The sequence below is a fragment of the Notechis scutatus genome, chromosome 1, assembly GCF_049901735.1.
Source record: "Notechis scutatus isolate UNSWTSFEM ecotype Mainland chromosome 1, rNotScu1.2, whole genome shotgun sequence".
Classification (NCBI taxonomy): Eukaryota; Metazoa; Chordata; class Lepidosauria; order Squamata; family Elapidae; genus Notechis; species Notechis scutatus.
Window position 1 is genome coordinate 4,424,143 of NC_142009.1, and position 21,592 is coordinate 4,445,734.

General features: G+C 47.1%; 1 protein-coding gene across 4 annotated transcripts in view; it reads left to right on the forward strand.

Annotated features, from left to right (window-relative positions):
- The window catches only part of SPECC1 (sperm antigen with calponin homology and coiled-coil domains 1), a 153,810-nt gene that overhangs the window by 98,291 nt on the left and 33,927 nt on the right, over positions 1-21,592 (forward strand). For all 4 annotated transcript variants that reach the window (XM_087968345.1, XM_087968199.1, XM_087968302.1 and 1 more), the window contains 4 exons: positions 10,978-11,123; positions 12,933-13,033; positions 15,023-15,104; positions 20,952-21,105. In XM_087968345.1, the coding sequence (XP_087824471.1) occupies positions 10,978-11,123; positions 12,933-13,033; positions 15,023-15,104; positions 20,952-21,105 (483 nt within the window). The remainder of the gene's footprint in view (positions 1-10,977; positions 11,124-12,932; positions 13,034-15,022; positions 15,105-20,951; positions 21,106-21,592) is intronic.

The window sequence follows — 21,592 nt, forward strand, 5'->3', positions numbered from 1 at the left end:
AGCCGATGAATTTCTCCCCCACCCCGAAAGTTGCCACATCCCCTTTTTTCCCCCGCGGGCGAATAACCTCCCTTTCTCTCTTTAGAGTTCAAGTTGTCGTGTTTGTGTTGCCTCAGTCCGTCTCGTCCGCTGCTCTGCTTCCGTTTCCCCCCCTCCATCCGTTGCCTGTGTGTGTTGCCGCTCTCCCGTCTTGCAGACCTCTAAGGAGCCCTGTGCCCTCCCTGAAGGGGGCGCTGGTTTAACCGCGCTCCCCTCGCAAGGGTTTTAGCTGCTCCGTAGGGCTCGGATGTGGCCCTGGGTGGCTGGGCCCGGCTTTCAGGTAAGGACGCACACGGAGATGGGGGAATGGCCCAGGGGTGGGACGGGGTATAAAGGCAGTCCTCGACTTACGACTATTTACGACGGCAACCTTTCCGTTGCTAATCATACGGGTGGGACACGGTATATAGGTCTGTTACGGCGAACTTATGGCACGCATCCCACAGGTGGCACGCAGAACCATTGGTGTGGGTATGCGAGCCCCAGCCAAACTTATCTGCATTGCGCATGCGTGCGCCTCCCGGCTGAACCCCGAGGTTTCAGAGGCTTCCCTCAAGCTTCCGGGAGGGGGAAAACAGCCTCAAACAGGGCAAAAATCAGCCGGGAGGCAGGTGAGTGCGCAGTGCAGGTAAGGGGGGTGGGGGTATTGTACGCGCATGCACAGGGGTGGGTGGGCGTGGCACATTGCATTGTGGGTGCCGGCACACACCTGCCTTGAAATGAAATTTTGTTGCGTACAGCGCTCAAAGGGCCAAAGTAGAACGAAACAGAATAGAACAGGACAGAAATAATAGAAGAGAAATAATAGAACAGAATAGAAATAATAGAATAGAACAGAATAGAAATAATAGAACAGACTGAACAGAACAGAATAGAAATAATAGAAATAGAATAGAATAGAATAGAATAGAATAGAATAGAATAGAATAGAATAGAATAGAATAGAAATAGAAATAATAGAATAGAATAGAATAGAATAGAATAGAATAGAATAGAATAGAATAGAATAGAAATAATATACAACAGCAAAGAATAGAAATAATAGAATAGAAATAATAGAACAGAATAGAAATAATAGAACAGACTGAATAGAACAGAACAGAATAGAAATAATAGAATAGAATGGAAATAAGAATAGAACAACAGAATTAAGAATAGAATGGAATAGAATAGAATAAGGAATAGAATAATTATGTAATAGAACAGAACAGAACGGAAATAATAGAATAGAATAGAATAATAACTTTATTGTCATTTTGAATGTACACTAATTGGCGCAGAAATGAAATTTCGTCTCCAAAGGTCACCGCCTCCAACATACACTACATAACCATGACACACTAAATGAACAAATAAATAAATACAAAATTATGCATAACTGTTGTAAGTCGAGGACTACCTGTACCCAGGATCCCTTCCTAAGGCAGGGGGATATGATTCGCTTTGCGACGTGCATCCAAAATACAACACTTTATCCTGGTTTGCCTCATTGATAAATTCATCTCTCTCTCTCTTTCTCTTTCTCTTTCTCTTTCTCTCTTTTTTTTTGTAGATCTCAGATCCTGGTGAATTAATTCAGCCCGGGAGGAATATTTTTGGCTCTGTTAAAAAACACCACAAAATCTTCTGCCGGAGGAGAAATTTGGACTTGAGGAAGAAATATCGGGGCTCCCAAGAGAAGATTAAAAACTCGGAGAAAAAAAAACCTGATTTCTTTTCTCCAATTTCTTAATTTTGGTGGGGGGATCTTGCTCCCTTCCGAAAGTTTTCTCGGAACTGGATGTTTTCGGGAATTCGGGAACTGCTTTCCGGTTTCATCTGAGACAATGCTGGTCATTTTTTGAGGGTATCTGGGTGTTTTTTGGGGGTGGGGGGTCGCATTCCGCCTGCTTAGCGGTGTTGGCCTCTTCTTGTCTTCCACTAGGAGACAGTTGGGATTTAAAACTTTTGCTCTGGCTAGAACATCTCCCAAGGAACTAGATAGTTATCTGAAATCTGCAGGCAGATGGAAAGGTTGGAATAGATGGGGAGGGGTGTGTGGATAGGGGCGCAGTCTGTGGTTAGGAGTGGCCGCTTGGGGGGGGTCAGTGACCCTTTTGGGGAAGGGGTGGGCTCCAAACAATTTAGCAACCGGTTCTCCTCCCTGTGGCTGGGTGGGCGTGGCCTAGTCGGCCTCCTGCACCATGGTGCAGGGGGCTGTTTTCGGCCTCCCTGGGCTCTGGAGGTTTTCCTTGAGCCTCCGGGAGGGCAAAAATGGCTTCCCTGGGGTCCGGAGGCTCTCCGGAAGCCGGAAACAGGCTTCTTTCCGGCCTTCTAGAGCCGTGATGGCGCGCGAGTGCAGGCACGCGAGTCCCAGCCAAACTTAAATGCACTGCGCACGCACGTGTCTCCCGGCTGGTTTTTGGCCCATTGGAGGCCATTTTCACCCTCTCGGAGGCTCGAGGGAAGCCTCTGAAGCCTTGGTAGGCTGAAAAAACGGCCTTTCCGGAAATACCAAAAGTGACAAAACGGGCCTGTTTTTCAGCCCCCAAAGGCCTGCAGAGACTTCCCCCGAGCCTCTGGGAGGCCGAAAGAGGCCTCCAACGGGCCGAAAACCAGCTGGGAGATGCACACATGCGCAGTGTGTTGTGTGCACATGTGCAGGGGGGCAGGGCGCGTTGAATTGTGGGTGCCGGTGCATGCGCGTGCTTTTGGCACACTGCAACGAAAGGGTTCGCCATCACTGTTCCAGAGCCTCCGGGAGGCCCGTTTTTCGCCCTCCCCGAGCCTCCGCGCGCACCCTGCACTTTCCTGGGGTCCAAAACGGGCCAGGTGGGGACTCTTAGGGAGGGGCAGGCCGGGGGGTGGGCAGGGCCAGCCAGTCGTTGCAACTACCGGTTTGGTGAAAATGAACATCCGGTTCGCCTGAACCGGTGCAAACCAGTAGCTGCCCCCTCCCAGCTTTCAGGGTTCTGGGTAAACGCTTTTTTTGGGGGGTGGCTTGAATTTTGATGATTTTGCTGGATTTCTCTCCCGCGAGTCCGATTTGTGGGCAGCTTTTAGGAGGTCCGGGACTTCAACTCCCATCATTCCCCCACCTCTAAACAGTTGCCAAGGAGGAGGAGGAGCACCACCACCCCCAGCCCACCGTGTGATAATGGGAGCTTTGAAGCTTTAGTGGGGCCTTCTGAAGTGAATTTTTTTCCCCTTTTGGAGTGAGGGTAACCAGATCTGGATTGCCAAACTGAACATGGCCACCAGAGGGCAGCAAAAGACGCTTCGAATGGTTCCCTGCTCTCTGCTGGTCAACTCCGGTATTGCAGCTCAGATCTGGCCACCCGCGACATCTAGTTCAGATGTCCCCAACCTCTATGGCCGGGGTATCAAACTGGATTTCTTCGAGAGCCGGATCAGTATTGTAGTTCTCCTCCACGGGGTGGGGGTGGGGGATAGAACAGAGGATGGCACCCTGTTTTCATCTGGACGGCCTCCTATAGCACTTTGCCGGCCAAAAGTGCTGTTTCCGAGGGAACAGAAGTTGCCCTTGGAAATTGTGGGAGCGTCATCCCTGGAGACTTTCAAGAAGAGATTGGACTGCCATCTGTCAGAAATGGTGTAGGGCAGGGGTCCCCAACCACGGTCCACGGACCGGTACCGTCCGTGGAACAAATCCTACCGGGCGCTGGTTTGCTGGCGCCGCCATCTTGTTTTGATGAAAAAGTGCTTCCGGTGAGCTTTTCCGGGTAGAAAGCTCACCGGAAGCACTTTTTCATCAAAACAAGATGGCGGCGCCAGCTGATGCCAGTACCGGGCCGCGGCATAAAAAAGGTTGGGGACCACTGGTGTAGGGTCTCCTGCTTGGCTGGGGGGTTGGACTAGATGACCTACAAAGTCCCATCCATTCTATTCCATATTTTCTATTCTATTCATAATTCTATTCTATTCTATTCTATTCTATTCTATATTCTATTCTATTCTATTCTATTCTATCTTTCTATTCTATTCTATTCTATTCTGTTCTGTTCTATTCTATTCTATTCTATTCTATTCTATTCTATTCTTTATTCTATTCTTTTCTTTATTCTATTCTATTCTATTCTATTCTATTCCATATTTTCTTTTCTATTCTATTCTATTCTATTCTATTCTATTCTATTCTATTCTATTCTATTCTATCCTTTTTTTCTTTCTTCTATTCTATTCTATTCCCATGATGGCAAACCTACGGCATGCGTGCCCGAAGTGGCATGCAGAGCTATCTCTGCCGGCACATGAGCCGTCGTCCCAGCTCAGTTCCACTGCGCAGGCGCACGCGTCTCCCGCCAGCCAGCTGCTTTTTGCATATCTGCCACGCACGTGTGGGAGGAGCGCTTGTGGGAGGCGCACACACTTGCGCAGGGGGGAGCATGGAGGTGTGTGTGTCATGCACGCATTGCATTAGGGGATGCAGGTGTGCGCACACCCATACTTTCGACATGCTACAACAAAAAGGTTAGCCATCAGTGGTCTATGGTCTCCTGCCCTGGGCGGGATGGGGTTGGACTAGATGACCTACAAGGTCCCTTCCAACTCTGATTATCTGGAATTCTGTAAAAAAAAGGGTGCAGGGGAGGCAGGCCCTATTTTGGCTTCCAGAGGTCCAAAAGATTGGCAACCCCTGGGTTTAGATGGCCTCTTAAAGGCCCTTCCTACGGCTGGCTGGTGTCCGAAAAGCCCCGTTCTTGGAAGCACGGGCACCCCCAGTTAGCCGCTTCCGAACCCTAAAAATGCCGTTCCCCCTTGGAGTGGGGGGCATCCTCGACCCGTTCCTCTCACCCTGCGCGTGGGAACCCAAATTCGGGACACGTCGAGGAAAACATCCCCTTGGCACAGATCACTCAACCAAAGCTGGAGGGGATGCCAGCTGCCTTCCTGCCCAACCGCTGGGCTGCAAGCCAGACAAACCTGGGCCGGAAAAGGGGGTAGGTGGGACGTGCGTGGCAGGGCGAGGGTCCCCCCCACCTCTGCCCTCCAACAAACCTTGGGGCAAAGCCAGAGCCAAGGGACCGGATGTCCCCAAAGAGAAACTCGGAAGCCCTTTGCCAGGCTGTGCCACCTATTAATAGCCACTCCGGAGTCTTGCAGCTGTGAGACAAAAGGGGTGTGTGATTTTTTGGGGTGGGTGGGGGAAATGGGCTGGGGAGGGAGGTGAACGGAGGAAGAAAAGCGCATTCAGAGGGGGCTGCTGTTCCGGTCGGTTCCTCCGTGGGTGGGTGGCGCTTCCTCCACCGCGCAGGCCGAATTCTTCTCCCACCCCTGGTGGCAAGTCACGTTTCTTCCTGAAAATAATGTGAATTTCATTCCTGTGCAACCCCTTGCAAAAGAGCCAGTCCCCCTGGACGCCAAAGGTTGCACTGGCTCGTGTGTGTGTGTGTGTGTGGGGGGGTGTCCTTGCTACTCTCTGAGTTTCCTTGCAGATCTTTCATTACCCAAACCAGGGGTAGGACAGTAAATCAACCCACCCTCCCTCCCAGCGATGATCATGTTGCCTAGTTGGGTCGTGAAACGTCTGCAAGAAAAGCATCCAGCTGAGAGAGCACCCAGGATCGCACAGTCTTCTTCCTCCTCCTCCTCCTCCTCCTCCTCCTCCCTGCAAAACCCCACTTCCCTTTGAGCGCTGATGATGCTACCAAGTTGGGTCATGAAACGTCTGCAAGAACACCAGCAAGCTCAAAGGGGCACCAAGGTTCCTACAGTCCTCTTCCTCTTTTCCCCCCTTTTCCTCCTCTTCCTGCTCCTCCTCCTCCTCCTCCTCCTCCCTTGAACATTGATGATGCTACCTAGTTGGGTCGTGAAACGTCTGCAAGAAAACAGTGGAGCTCAGAGAGCACTAAGGACCCCACAGTTCTCCTCATTTTCCTCCTCATTTTCGTTCTCCTCTTCCTCCTTTTTCATCCTCTTTTTCTCCTCTTCCTCCTCTTTTTCTCCTCTTCTCTTCTTCCTCTTCTTCCTCTTCTCCTTTCCTCCTGCTGCTCCTGCTGCTCTCCTTTTCCTGTTCCTCTTCCTCTCCTTTTCCTGTTCCTTCTCTTTTTTCTGCTTCTCCTCCTCTCCTCTTTTCCTCCTCTCCCCTGTTCCCCCTCCCCTCCACAACCCCCTCCCTTCAACCCTGATGATGTTCCCTAGTTGGGTCATGAAACATCCGCGAGAAAACCACCCAGCTCAGAGAGCCCCAAGGACTCCACATTTTTCCTCTTCCTCTTCTTCCTCCTTTCCACAAACCCCTCTCCCTTAGAGCACTGATAGTGTTACTTAGTTGGGTAATGGAACGTCTGCAAGAAAACGTTGGAGCTCAGAGAGCACCAAGGACCCCACAGTTCTCCTCTTCCTCCTCTTCTTCCTCCTCTTTTTCTTCCTCTTCCTCTTCCTCTTTTTTCTCCTCTTCCTCTTCTTTCCTCCTCTTTTCTTCCTCTTCCTCTTTTTTCTCCTCTTCCTCTTCTTTCCTCTTTTCTTCCTCTTCCTCTTTTCCCCCCTCTTCCTCTTCTTTCCTCCTCTTCTCTTCCTCTTCCTCTTTTTTCTCCTCTTCCTCTTCTTTCCTCTTTTCTTCCTCTTCCTCTTTTCCTCCTCTTCCTCTTCTTTCCTCCTCTTCTCTTCCTCTTCCTCTTTTTCTCCTCTTCCTCTTCTTTCCTCCTCTTCTCTTCCTCTTTCTCCTCCTCCTCCTCCTTTTCTTCCTCTTCTTTCCTCCTCTTCTCTTCCTCTTCCTCTTTTTCTCCTCTTCCTCTTCTTTCCTCCTCTTCTCTTCCTCTTCCTCTTTTTCTCCTCTTCCTCTTCTTTCCTCCTCTTCTCTTCCTCTTCCTCTTTTTCTCCTCTTCCTCTTCTTTCCTCCTCTTCTCTTCCTCTTCCTCTTTTTCTCCTTTTCCTCTTCTTTCCTCCTCTTCTCTTCCTCTTCCTCTTTTTCCTCCTCTTCCTCTTCTTTCCTCCTCTTCTCTTCCTCTTTCTCCTCCTCCTCCTCCTTTTCTTCCTCTTCTGCTGCTGCTCCTGCTCCTTTTCCTGCTCCTCCTCCTCCTCCTCTCTTCCTCCTCCTCCTCTTCTCCTGCTGCTCCTCCCCTCCACAAACTCCCTTCCCTTCCAACACTGATGATGTCCCCTAGTTGGGTCATGAAAAAGTCTGCGAGAAAACCACCCAGCTCAGAGAGGCCCCCCCCCCAGGACCCCACAGCTCATCCCCGAGCTAGAAATATTCTCCTTTGTAGGGTCTCTCTCCCCATCGTTCCCAAATCTGGGGAAAAAGCTCTCTTGGGCCCCTTTAACTGGTCTTTCCCCACTTCCTGGGTGCGTGAGAAGGAACACTGCAGGGACCAGCGACTTCTTGGTGGTGGGGCCTGGGAAGACCCCCTTCTCTCCCCGTGCAAATATGGTTCCGCAAGGGGGGGGGTGTGTAGGGCTTATTTTCGGTTCCAACCTGAGCTTTCTTGCACCTATGATTCCCGTCGTGCCTCTGTGTTCGCTATTTCCTGCCTGCCACATTATTGTGACTTAATATATATATACATATATATATATATATGTGTGTGTATATTTTTACGGGTGGTTTGTGGCTGTGCAGTTTGAAGAAGGAGGAACTTGCCTCCCTTCTCCATCCCGACCCGCGGCGTCTTTCTCAGCAATGACTTTTCTTCCATTCCTGCTTCCAGGAAAATCTGCATGATCTTGGGGGGGCGGGGTGGGGGGTGGGGGGAATAAAAAATAAATGTGTGACCTCTTTTAATTTTTGCAATAAAATAAATCCAACCCTCCCTCGGTTTCCTTTTGCTGCGGCTTCCTTTATCCAAAACGCTGTTTACTGAGTTATTTATTGTTTTTGTATCCTGCTTTTATGATTCTTACAAATAAGGTGGAGAACCTATCTCATCTCCTTTCCTCCTCCTCTTGGTTCCCTTACACAGGCAGGCTGGGGTGACAGAGAGGGACGGGGCCCAAAGTCACCCAGCCAGCTTTCATGCCTAAGGCGGGACTAGAACTCACCGTCTCCTGGTGATTGGCCCAGAGTCACCCAGTCGGCTTTCAAGCCTAAGGTGGGACTAGAACTCACCGTCTCCTGGTGATTGGCCCAAGGTCATCCAATTAGCTTTTGTGCCTAAGGCAGGACTAGAACTCACTGTCTCCTGGTGATTGGCCCAGAATCACCCAGCTGTCTTTCATGGCTAAGGTGGGACTAGAACTCACCGTCTCCTGGTGATTGGCCCAGAATCACCCATCTGTCTTTCATGGCTAAGGTGGGACTAGAACTCACCGTCTCCTGGTGATTGGCCCAGAATCACCCATCTGTCTTTCATGGCTAAGGTGGGACTAGAACTCACCGTCTCCTGGTGATTGGTCCAAAGTCATCCAATTGCCTTTCTTGCCTAAGTGGGACTAGAACTCACTGGCACCTGGTGATTGGCCCAGAGTCACCCATCTGTCTTTCATGCCTAAGGTGGGACCGTCTCCTGGTGATTGGTCCAAAGTCATCCAATTGCCTTTCTTGCCTAAGTGGGACTAGAACTCACTGGCACCTGGTGATTGGCCCAGAGTCACCCAGCTGGCTTTCAAGCCTAAGGTGGGACTAGAACTCACTACCTCCTGGTGATTGGCCCAAAGTTACCCAACTGTCTTTCATGGCAAAGGTGGGACTAGAACTCATCAGCTCCTGGTGATTGACTCAAAGTCACCCAGATGTCTTTCATGGCTCAGGCAGAACTAGAACTCACAATTTCCTGATGACTAACCCAAAGTCACCCAGCCGGCTTTCATGGCAAAAGCAGAACTAGAACTCTCTCCCTCCCAGTTTCTAGCATGATGCCTTAACTTCTAGATCAAACTGGCTTTTCTCAAATTCACGTTATTTTGTAAACGATGAGTGTGGTGGGCGACCGTTCCTACCTTCTAAACAGCCATCGGGACATGTATTTGTGTGTGTGTGTGTGTGTGTGTAACAAACAATCCGTTTCTTGCTGGGCGATTCATCTGAACAATTCCAAGGAATTTGTCCTGAATTTCACGGATGTGTTAGGAGGATCACATCCTTAATTTGTGACCTGGACCCCTCTCGAGGCTTGGAGGGGCTGCTCCAAAACTCTCACCCCTTCCTCAAAAAAGGTTGGTACGATGGAGAGATTGCTGTGAAAAATCAATGTTGGTTGTTTCCCTGCACTGGGGAAGCCTCAGGTTACGACAAAAGAGCCTGTTTGGTTGTTTTCCCTGAGATCGGAATCCTCGATTTGGCTTTTTTTTTTTTTTTATTGAGTTATAAAATATTACAAGATACAAAATTGAAAAGTAAATAGAAAAGCAATGGGGAGAAAAGGGGGGAAGAGAAGTGAGGAAGGATAAGAGAAAGAAAGAAAGAAAGAAAGAAAGAAAGAAAGAAGGAAGAAAGAAAGAAAGAAAGAAAGAAAGAAAGAAAGAAAGAAAGAAAGAAAGAAAGAAAGAAAGAAGGAAGGAAGGAAGGAAGGAAGGAAGGAAGGAAGGAAGGAAGGAAGGAAGGAAGGAAGGAAAAGAAAGAAAGAAAGAAAGAAAGAAAGAAAGAAAGAAAGAAAGAAAGAAAAACTTGTTGACTTCCAACTCTGTTGCAATAAAATAAGGCATTTGTCAACTCATAATATTTCTCCGGTCTTTTTACAGAGAGGGAGTGGGGAGCAGTGCAGCAGCTTGCAAACTGAAAGTGCATTCCATCAATGTTTTTTTCAAAGATGATAACTCGGTGACTGAAATTTCTGCAGGGCACAATTCTAACTGGAGAGCATGATTGATGACTCTGGGCTATGGACTTGTCCCATTGGAGAATATGAATTAGGATACCACCCAGAGGGGTGTGTGGGGGGGGAAATCAGGGTCAAAGGTGACAATTGTGTGTCTCAGACTCGGCTACACCCAGGCAATGCCGGACCATTGAATTCCCAATAAATCCTTTTTAAGTTTTGGAGGTTTGGCTCAAGACTCTTGATTTAATTGGGGGTCACTGCCGGAGCCCTGACATTTAAATATATATATATATATATATATATATATATATATATATATATATATATATATATATATATATATATATATATATATATATATGTTTTCTTAAGTTTTCGCGGGTACTTACATGTATGGTGTTCGGCTTGGTTGGGTATTTTCCCACGTCATTGTAGTTCTTTTAAAGTTGTAGCAACGTTTCAGCAGAATCTCATCTGCCATCATCAGGCTTCTGTATTGTGTCCGTCTGTGGGTCAGACTTTTACAGTGGTTTCAGATTTAAATTTGGGGCAGCCTATTGCTGTGCCAGAATGGGCTACACCTGGGCACAAACAGATCCCCCTGATACCTCCAGCTCAAACACACCCCAACCAGGCACCCAGATGAAACCCAGCTTCCTAACTAATGATAGCCGTCCATTTACCCGAAGCCAAGCTGCACTAAAGACCTCCATTAAAGTAACACAATGCTGCCAGCCAATCAAGATACAAAAAAGAGCCAAAAAACAGACAGAAGATATCAGAAACACCATCAAGCAGAACACAGCAAACTCGAGACCAATAAACACAGACCAAGACTCCCAACCAATCAGGATGAAGAAAAAACCATTCTGGCACAGCAATAGGCTGCCCCAAATTTAAATCTGAAACCACTGTAAAAGTCTGACCCACAGACGGACACAATACAGAAGCCTGATGATGGCAGATGAGATTCTGCTGAAACGTTGCTACAACTTTAAAAGAACTACAATGCGTGGGAAAATACCGAACCAAGCGAACACCATATATATATATATATATATATATATATATATATATATATATATATATATATATATATATGAGAATTCTGCAGAATTGGCTTGAGAACAAGAAGAGGGGAGAGAAGGCCATTTGATCTGTGTTTTGGAAAGGGGCTCCCAACCACCCACCCACCCAAATTTGGGACCTCCCTTAAATTTTGGGTGTTTTTCTCCCGCAGGTTGGCACCAGACTCCATCAATGGTACGGAAACGGAAGCCAGCAATCATTGGCCGGGCATCGCGGTTAGCCGCCTTTCGCCAACACCCCCGGAGTCCTTGGCCACCGTCAAATCGCTGATCAAGTCTTTTGATTTGGGCTGCTCAGGTGAGTGGGCCCTCCTGGCTTCCTCCTTTGATGACATGTTAAAGGCAGGTGGTCCTCGCTTACTGACCACGGCTGGGCATCGACGGCTCCTTTGCAAAGCAGCGTGGCCGTCAGGCTTCTGAAACGTCATGTGACTCTGCCGATTCGGTCCATCGGTTCTTGTCGCAAGTCCTTGAGTGAATCATTTGTGGTGAATACGGACGACGAACGAAGTAGGGTTCAACCTACAAGCATTCACGACTTGGCTGTAGGCATATTGTGGGTGCTCCCACACTGGAGGTTTTTATGAAAACATTGGAGAACCATTTGTTTTCTGCCTAAGCAGGGGGTTGGACTAGAAGACCTCCAAAGTCCCTTTCAACTCTCTTCTTCTATCCTATCGTATCGTATCGTATCCTTTCTTTTCTATTCTATTGTTTCTATTCTATTCTATATTCTATTCTTATTTCTATTATATGCCATTCTGATCTTTATTCTATATTTCTATTCTATTCTTTATTCTATTCTATTCTCTTTTATATTCTATTCTATATTCTATTCTTATTTCTATTCTAAGCTATTCTGTTCTATTCTATACTATTCTATATTCTATTCCATTCTTTTATTCTATATGGCTATTCTCTTTATTCTGTTTTCTATTCTATTCTATATTCTATTTTTATTTCTATGCTATGCTATTTTGTTCTATTCTTTTATTCTATTCTTTTATTCTATTCTTTATTTCTATTCTTTATTCTATATTCCATTCTATTCTTATTTATATTCTATGCTATTCTGTTCTATTATTTATTCTTATTTCTATTATATGCTATTCTGTTCTTTATTCTATATTTCTATTCTATTCTTTATTCTATATTTCTATTGTATTCTTTATTCTATTCTATATTCTATTCTCTTCTATGTTCTGTTCTATTCTACATTCTATTATATGTTATTCTGTTCTATTCTTTTATTCTATTCTCTAGTTCTACTCTTTTATATTCTATTCTATATTCTATTCTAATTTCTATTCTATTCTTTTATTCTATATTTCTATTCTCTTTATTTATTCTCTTTTCTATTCTATGTTCTATTCTATTTTTATTTCTATGCTATGCTTATTCTGTTCTATTATTTATTCTATATTTCTATTCTTTATTCTATATTCCACTCTTTTCTTATTTCTATTCTATGCTGTTCTGTTCTATTCTTTATTCTATGTTTCTATTCTGTTCTATTCTATTTTTCTATCCTATTCTTATTTCTAGTATATTCTTCTATTCTATATCCCTGTTCTATTTTATTCTTTACTCTATTCATGTAGTGACTGAAGTTACTCCAGCACTGAAAAAGGGGGCTTATGACCGTTTTTCATACTTATGACCATTGCAGCATTCCCCAGGGTCACATGATCAAAATTCAGACACTTGACAGTTACGACAGTCCCAGGGTCCCGTGATCAAGTTTTGAGACCTTCCGACCAGCCAAGCCAAGGAGGAAGCCGGATTCACTTAACAACCATGTGACCCACTTAACAACTGCAGGGATTCACTTTTAACAGCTGTATCAAGAAAGGTCGTCAAAAGGAGCCAAACTCACTTAACAAATGTTTCGCTTAGCAAGCAGAAATTTTTGGGCTCGATTGTGGTCTTAAGTCGAGGGCTACCTGTGTACGACTCTCTACTCCCTCCCCTGGAGGTTTTCAAGAAGAGACTGGACAGCCCTTTGTCTGGAACGGTATAGGGTCTCCTGCTTGAGCAGGGGGTTGGACTAGATGGCCTCTGAGGTCCCTTTCAACTCTTTGTTATTTCTGTCGTTTTTCTCCTGCAGGAGGAACCGGGCAAAGCGTGCCCATCCACAAGGTCTGCCGGAGTCCACTCAGCAACATCCCCACCCGAACAGCTCCTGCGGCTGCAGTTTCCCCCATCCAGGTACCCCAAAGAGCCTCTCTGGCCTTGCAGAAGCTCCAGGTGGGAAGAGGAGATGCTCCGTCGGCAGCCACCATTCTGAATCTCAGCATCCTTTAAGTCAGGGCTTCCACTCCCAGAATCCCCCAGCCAGGATGCTTTAAGAGGGGAGGACTTCCACTCCCAGAATCCCCCAGCCAGGATGCTTTAAGAGGGAGGACTTCCACTCCCAGAATCCCCAGCCAGCCTGCTTTAAGAGGAGGACTTCCACTCCCAGAATCCCCAGTCAGCCTGCTTTAAGAGGGAGGGCTTCCACTCCTAGAATCCCTAGCCAGCCTGCTTTAAGAGGGTGGGCTTCCACCCCAGAATCCCCCAGCCAGCATCCTTTAGAGGAGGGCTTCCACTCCCAGAATCCCCATCCTGCAAGCTTTAGGGGAGGACTTCCCAGAATCCCCATCCTGCAAGCTTTAAGAGGGTGGGCTTCCACTCCCAGAATCCCCAAGCCAGATGCTTTAAGAGGGGTGGACTTCCACTCCCAGAATCCCCAGCCAGCCTGCTTTAAGAGGGAGGACATCCACTCCCAGAATCCCCAGCCAGGATGCTTTAAGAGGAGGGCTTCCACCCCAGAATCCCCATCCTGCAAGCTTTAAGAGGTGGGCTTCCACTCCCAGAATCCCCAAGCCAGATGCTTTAAGAGGGAGGACTTCCACTCCCAGAATCCCCAGCCAGCCTGCTTTAAGAGGGGAGGACATCCACTCCCAGAATCCCCCAGCCAGCATGCTTTAAGAGGGAGGACATCCACTCCCAGAATCCCCAGCCAGCATGCTTTAAGAGGGGAGGACATCCACTCCCAGAATCCCCCAGCCAGCATGCTTTAAGAGGAGGACATCCACTCCCAGAATTCCCCAGCCAGCCTGCTTTAAGAGGGTGGACTTCCACTCCCAGAATCCCCATCCTGCAAGCTTTAAGAGGAGGACTTCCACTCCCAGAATCCCCCAGCCAGCCTGCTTTAAGAGGGAGGACATCCACTCCCAGAATCCCCAGCCAGCCTGCTTTAAGAGGAGGACATCCACTCCCAGAATTCCCCAGCCAGCCTGCTTTAAGAGGGGTGGACTTCCACTCCCAGAATCCCCCATCCTGCAAGCTTTAAGAGGGAGGGCTTCCACTCCCAGAATCCCCCAGCCAGAAGGCTTTAAGAGGGATTGGCTTCCACTCCCAGAATCCCCAGCCAGAAGGCTTTAAGAGGGATTGGCTTCCACTCCCAGAATCCCCCAGCCAGCTTGTTGAGTGTACCCACCCTGGCTGGGAAATCCTGAGAAATCCTGAGATTCCGAGGGGGAGGTTGAGCAGCTGACAGGGAGTGGGAGTGTGGCTCTGGTGGCTGTGGAGGAAACTGGGGAAGGGCACAGTCTGGCTGGGCATTCAGCGGAAGATCCAGGCCCGACCCTCTCTTCATCCTAGGGCACACAGGGAGGAACAGATAAGGGAGCAACATGGCTTACGGGGGAGGAAAGGGCCCTGATTCCCTTCATTAGCTGTAGCTGGGAAAACAGGATTTAAAAAGGGTGTTTGCGCACAGCTCCTTGCTGGAAGCAAATCGTGCATTATCTTTGTTTGTCAAGTCTTATCTGGGTTCTGGCGTCCTCCCACCTGTGTGTGTTTCGTTATCTTTTGGAAGTCTGCCATTCCTTATTCTGCCCTCTCTCGTTAATGGCTGCAGCGTGGTTTGTGTTGGTTTTTTTATTTATAATTTAGATGTACTTTGGGTTCAGACTGAGTTTCTCCCCTTTAAAAACTGTTCTTGGGAGAGAGTTTTTTTTCTCCAGCCGATGATAACTGGACATTGGGGGGCCAAGTTGGAGGAATTAAAGGGACTTCTACCTACTTTTGGGACTTGGTTGCTTTTGTGCCACGCCCCTTTGGGTCATCACACAGACCCAAACCCTGAAACTGTTTCTTTATCTGTTTTAGCCTCCCGTCCCCTAATTTGGTTCCGCTTTTTCTCCATTGCAGAGGCATTCCACGTTTACCAACCCCAAATCCGGTGCAAAGCCTTTATCCAAACACACGGATCTTCTGGAACTCCCTTTGGGGGGTAAGTAGTTGGACTTATCAATGAAAGGAAGGTTGATTTAATCCTGCTTTCATTCTGGGGAAATCACTGACCCGTCGGACCGAAATTCAAGGACTAGGGGTGGGAGGCCAGTTCGCCAGGCCACCCCGGAAGGTTTTAACTGGCCATGAGTGTGTTATTCTTTCGGTCCTGGGCCTGTTGGGCATTTGGTTGATTGTTGTGTTGCGTTGCCTTGCGTTGGGATGGATGGGAGTGTAGTTTTCATCTTGGATTAGGTTGGTGTTCATTGCAGCCACTTTATATATAGAGAGAGAACACCCCATTCCCTTCTAATCCTGATGATGTTACCTAGTTGGGTCACGAAATGTCTGCAGGGAAACAACCCAGCTCAGAGGCATCAAGGACCCCACAGTTTCCTTCTTCTCTTCCTCTTTCTCCTCCTCGTCCTTCCTCCTCTTCCTCCTCTCCTCCTTCTTCTTCTTCCTCCTCCTCCTCTTCCTCATCCTCTTCTCCTTCTCCTTATACTCCACAGACTCCATTTCTTTCTAACACTGATGATGTTATCTAGTTGGGTCACAAAATGTCTGCAAGAAAACAACCAAGATCAGAGGCATTAAGGACCCCACAGTCTCCTCCTCCTCCTCCTCATACTTCTCCTCCCCTTCCCCATACTCCTCATACTCCTCCTCATACTCCATTCCCTTCTAACACTGATGAAGTTACCTAGTTGGGTCATGAAACATCTGCAAGAAAACCATCCAGCTCAGAGAGCACCAAGGACCCTACAATTCTCCTCCTCCTCCTCCTCCTCTCTCCCCCAAACCCCCTTCTGACTGATGGTCTCCTTCTCCCTTCCTCTTTCCTCCTCCTCCTCCTCCTCCCTCCTCCTCCTCCTCCTCCTCCTCCTCCTCCCTCTCCTTCTCCTTTCTCCTCCTCCTCCTCCTCCTCCTTCTTCTTCTTCTTCTTCTTCTTCTTCTTCTTCTTCCTCCCCTCTCCTCTCCTTCTTCTCCTCTTCCTCCTTCTCTCTCTTCCTCCTCTTCCTCTTCTCTTCTTCTTCTCTTCTTCTTCTTCCTTCTTCTTCTTCTTCTTCTTCTCTCTTCTTCTTCTTCTTCTTCTTCTTCTTCTTCTTCTTCTTCTTCTTCTTCTTCTTCTTCCTCTTCCTTCCTTCCTTCCCTTCCTCCTTCCTTCCTTCTTCTTCTTCCTCCTCCTCCTCCTCCACCACAAAGTCCTCTTCCTCCTCCACAAACTCCATTCCCTTCTAGCACTGATGGCGTTACAAGAAAACAACCAAGCTCAGAGACCACTGCAGTCATTGAAACAGTTTGGCCCCTGGAGTGTTGTGGGTGCTCCATCGCTGGAGGTTTTCAAGAACAGATCTGACAGCCATTTCTCCAGGATGATGTAAGGGTGGGAGGTTAGAGTAGAAGACCTCACAAGGTCCCTTTCAACCCCAGTATTCCGTCATCATTCCATTTAATAATAATAAGAAGAAGAAGAAAAAAGACTAGCACCAGTTTATCTCCCCGTGTGAAAAGAAGCCACAGGGGCAGCTTTCTGCAGGCTACTTCTGCTGATGGCAGGCTGCCTGCAGTTCGAATCTCACCAGGCACAAGGTTGACTCAGCCTTCTGTCTTTCTGAGGTCGGTAAAATGAGGACCCAGATTGTTGGGAGCAAGAGGCTGACTCTGTAAACCGCTTAGAGAGGGCTGGAAAGCACTGTGAAGCGGTATATTAATCTAGGTGCTATTGGGAAGGAAAGGAAGGAAGGAAGGAAGGAAGGAAGGAAGGAAGGAAGGAAGGAAGGAAGGAAGGAAGGAAGGAAGGAAGGAAGGAAGGAAAATAAGGAGAAGTAAGAGAGGGAGGGAGGGAGGGAGGGAGGGAGGAAGGAAGGAAGGAAGGAAGGAAGGAAGGAAGGAAGGAAGGAAGGAAGGAAGGAAGGAAGGAAGGAAGGAAGGAAAATAAGGAGAAGGAGGGAGGAGGAGGAAGGAAGGAAGGAAGGAAGAAAGGAAAATGAGAAGGAAGGAGGAGGAAGGAAGGAAATGAGGAAGGAAGGAAGGAAGGAAGGAAAGAAGGAAGGAATAACGAAGGAAGGAAGGAAGGAAAATAAGGAGAAGGAAGGAAGGAAGGAAGGAAGGATAAGGAAGGAAGGAAAATAAGGAAGGAAGGAAGGGAAGGAAGGAAGGAAGGAAAAAAAGGAGAAGGAAGGAAGGAAGTAAGGGAAGGAAGGAAGGAAGGAAGGAAGGAAGGAAGGAAGGAAGGAAGGAAGGAAGGAAGGAAGGAAGGAAAATAAGGAGAAGGAAGGAAGGAAAATAAGGAGAAGGAAGGAAGGAAAATAAGGAGAAGGAAGGAAGGAAATAAAGAGAAGGAAGGAAGGAAGGAAGGAAGGAAGGAAGGAAGGAAGGAAGGAAGGAAGGAAGGAAGGAAGGAAAATAAGGAGAAGGAAGGAAGGAAGGGAAACAGGAAACAAGGAAGGGAAACAAGGAAGGAAGGAAAACAAAAGGGAAGGAATGGAAACAAGGAGAAGGAAGGAAAGAAGGAAAACAAGAAAGAAGGAAGGAAAACCAGAAGGAAGGAAACCAGTGCAGTGGTTATAATGCAGTATTGCAGGCAAACTCTACCCATAGCCAGCAGTTTGATCCTAACCAGTTCAACCTTGACTCAGCCTTCCCTCCTTCCAGGGTGGGTCAAATGAGGACCCAGATTGTTGGGGGCAAGAGGCTGACTCTATAAACCGCTTAGAAAGGACTGTAAAATTAGCACCGTGAAGCGGTTTATAAATTGAATGGCTTTTACTGTTTCCCATCTCTTTAGCTGTCCATCTGGCAGGAGGAACCCAGCTAGGGCCTACCAACCTCTTGGCTCATCCTTCCTGAAAGCCTCCTGAGATATTTTCCCTTTTGCATTATTCAGCATTATTGGACTTTTCCGAGGCCGGGTGGAAACTCGGCAGGGACATTGGCCTGTTTGAACCCGTGCCCGAATGCCACAGGTGCCAAAGCCATTGCTTCATGCTCTGGGATGAAACCCAAAACTAGCTGGCGTCTCCCAGCCCATAAAAGGGGAAGGAATTAAAAATGATAATAATAATAATAATAATACAGGAGCTAAATAATCATCCTGCAGCCACGGCCCTACGGGTTAATATACCCAGGCAGTCCTCGACTTAACGACCACCATGGAAACCCCGAGTTTCCTTATTGTTAACCGAGACCTTTGAGGAATGAGTTTGGCCTCGTTCTACGATCTTTCTCGCCTCAGTCATTAAGCGAATCCCTGCCGCCGTTCAGTTGGGAACACGGTTGTTAAGTGAAACTGGCTCCCCCCCCCCGTGGACTTGGACGGTCAAAAGGTCGCAAAAGGGGATCACGCGACCCCCCTGCTGCGATAGTCGTAACTATGAGTCGCTTGCAAAACGTCCGAATTATGATCACGTGGCCGCAACGGTCGTAAGTGTGAAAAACAGCCCTTTTCCCACTGCCGCCGTAACTGAACGGACACTAAGTGAACTGTTTAGAAGTCAAGGGAAAGCTATGTGCCCATTAGGCCAGCAGGCGGAAGGGGAAGTTACTGTATTTTATCAGCTAGGAGACAAATCCTGCCCACTCCATCATCATCCTTATTATTATTATTATTTTGTAAAGTTTTTATTTTTCACAACAAACATACAGACAAAACCTAAAAACATAAAACCATTTTTCAATGATATACAGTGCATCAGTTGGTTACAATCTTTTGTGCTATCCTTTTTTTAACCGTTACTCACAAATTGTATAAATTCTCCCCTTGTCAATCTAACATGTGCTTATGTAATATCAATTATTAATCATTCCTTTGACTGAACTATTTTTCCATCATTCTGTACGAGATATTCTAAATTTCATAATGGTTTAATCTTATACATTCATCCAACGGTTATATATTTTATATTGTGTTCTATATCAATCTATTAACTTTTGTGGTAGAGCTTCCTAATCTATTTCTTTACCATGTCTTTTTATCTAACCCTTGATAAAATAAATCCCATATCATATAAAACTGTTTATCTTTTTGTTCTCTAATTTCAAATGGCAATTTACTCATTTCGGCACAGTCCATGATTTTCTTAATAATTTCCTCCTGCGTGGGTATTTTTTTCATTTTTCCAATTCCATCATCACCATTATTATTGTTATTGTTATTATTTTGATAATATGGAGACCAAACCTGGATAAAAAATTCCAGGTATGGCCTTTAATAAAGAATCTTCTATTCTTTGGGTCTGGATGTGTTTGTTTTCCAAGCTGGAGCGAACACATTAAAGAACCGTTGATTTGATTCTGTTGTTGCCTTAATTGTGTCGACGCTTAAATTGTGTAGACACAACGAACACGCGCAATGCAAAAACCACAAAAAGGATTTGTTTTAGCAGCTTCCGAACCGCAGCCTCAGAGACGACCCGAGTTAGAAATCTCTTAAGGGAGCTCTTGATTCTTGGAAAAAAAAAAAATGATAATAACAGCCAGGAAAAAGAATAAATGATACACACCTGGTGCCACAGTTCTTGGCGCAAATTGTATTTACTGATTATTTTCAATATTCTTCTGCTGGTCGCTCTGATGGGGAGGCTGCCTGAGAATCTTGTCATGTCACTTTATTCCAAAAATACTCCTCCTCCTGCCGTGGAACGAGGCACGGGGTTCAAACGCACTGTTGGTGCAGAGAAGAAGCACCCAAAATCATCCTCATCCTCTTTTAACGACTCCGTAATCCTTTGCAGGGTGGAGTCTGAGCAATTGAACAGAGCGGAGTGTTTTTACTGGCCACCTGCCTTTCCTGTTGCCAGTGTGGAGTTTTATTGAGCAGATATATTCTCACTGCCCAGAGAGAGAAATATCTGCCGCTACCTAGGATCGAACTCACAGTGTTTCTGTGAGATGATCCCAAGGGGCGTGGCACAAAAGCAACAAAGTCCCACAAGTAGGTAGAAGTCCCTTGAATTCCTCCAACTTGACCCCCAATGTCCAGTTATAGGCTGGAGAAAAAAATAAAATCTCCCAAAAACAGTTTTTAAAGGGAAGAAGTTCAGTCCAAACCCAAAGTACATATATATTATAAATAAAAAACCAACACAAACCACACTGCAGCAATTAACGAGACAGGGCAGGATAAGGAATTGCCAAAAATATATAATATTATATAATATACAGTATATTCTAAAAATAAAGAAACACACACACTTGGGAGGACCCCAGAACCCAGATAAGACTTGACAAACAAAGATAATGCATGCTTTGCTTCCAGCAACGTGCTGTGCACAAACACCCTTTTTAAATCCTGTTTTCCCAGCTGCAGCTAATGAAGGGGATCAGGACCCTTTCCTCCCCCGTAAGCATGTAACTCATGTTGCTCCCTTCTCCGTTCCTCCCTGCGTGCCCTAGGATGAAGAGGGGATGGCCCTGGGTCTTTCTCTGAATGCCCAGCCGGACTGTGCCCTTCCCCAGTTTCCTCCACAGCCACCGGAGCCACACTCCCACTCCCTGTCAGCTGCTCAACCTCCCCCTCGGAATCAGACTCCAACAGGGGCATGACAGTTTCCTGATTGAGAGGCGAGAATTCCACCTCTAGGCCACCGCGCCATTCGCACTGTGGGCTTTTGCAGCTGCTCAAATGGTTGACCAAAGAATAATTGAGGTGTGTGACCCACTAAAGTCATCATCCACCTTTTAACGACCCTATCATCCCTTGCGGGGTGGAGTCTGGGCAGCCGAACGAAGTAGAGTGTTTTTACGGGCCGGATGCCTTTCCTGTCGCCCGTGTGGAGTTTTTATTTAATTCTATATTATGTCTAAATTTTGGGGTGGGGGTTTCTTGTCGTCCTTTCCTCCCAAGATCTGCTCAAAGGGAGGAACGAAGAGATGAAACCGGACCCGTTCCTGCGCAAGAGCCCCTCCCTGGAATCGCTGAGCAAGCCCCCCAACCTGGCCTTCGCCGGACGGATGTTCACATCCACGCCCAGCGGCTTGAAACCACCCAGCAAACTCAGGTGAGTCAAGTAGTTGCTTGTGAGGTAAGATGTGTGTGTGTGTTTGTGGGTGTGGGTGTCAGTTACAGGTAGTCCTGGACTTACGACCGTTTGTTTACCGACCGTTCGAAGTTAGGGTGGCGCTGAAAAAAAAACCCTGTGACTTGGGACTTGGGACCCTGTGATCGATGGTGATCAAAATTCAGAGGCTTGGCCACTGACTCATACTTGTGACGAGTGTTTCCGAGGCCACGTGATTTTTCCCCTTTTGCGACCGTCGTGACGAGCCGAATTCACTGGAAAACTGTGCGACTCGCTTAACGACTGCCGTGATTCCTGCTGAGCAACCCTGCGGCAAGAAAGGTCATAAAACGGTCGCAACATTCGCTTTGCACATGTCTCGCTTAGCAACGGAGAAAAAATTGGGCTCAGTTATGGTCGTCAGCCAAGGACTACCTGTATAGGGCAAGGTTAGGACTTGCGGACTTCAACTCCCAGAATTCCTGTG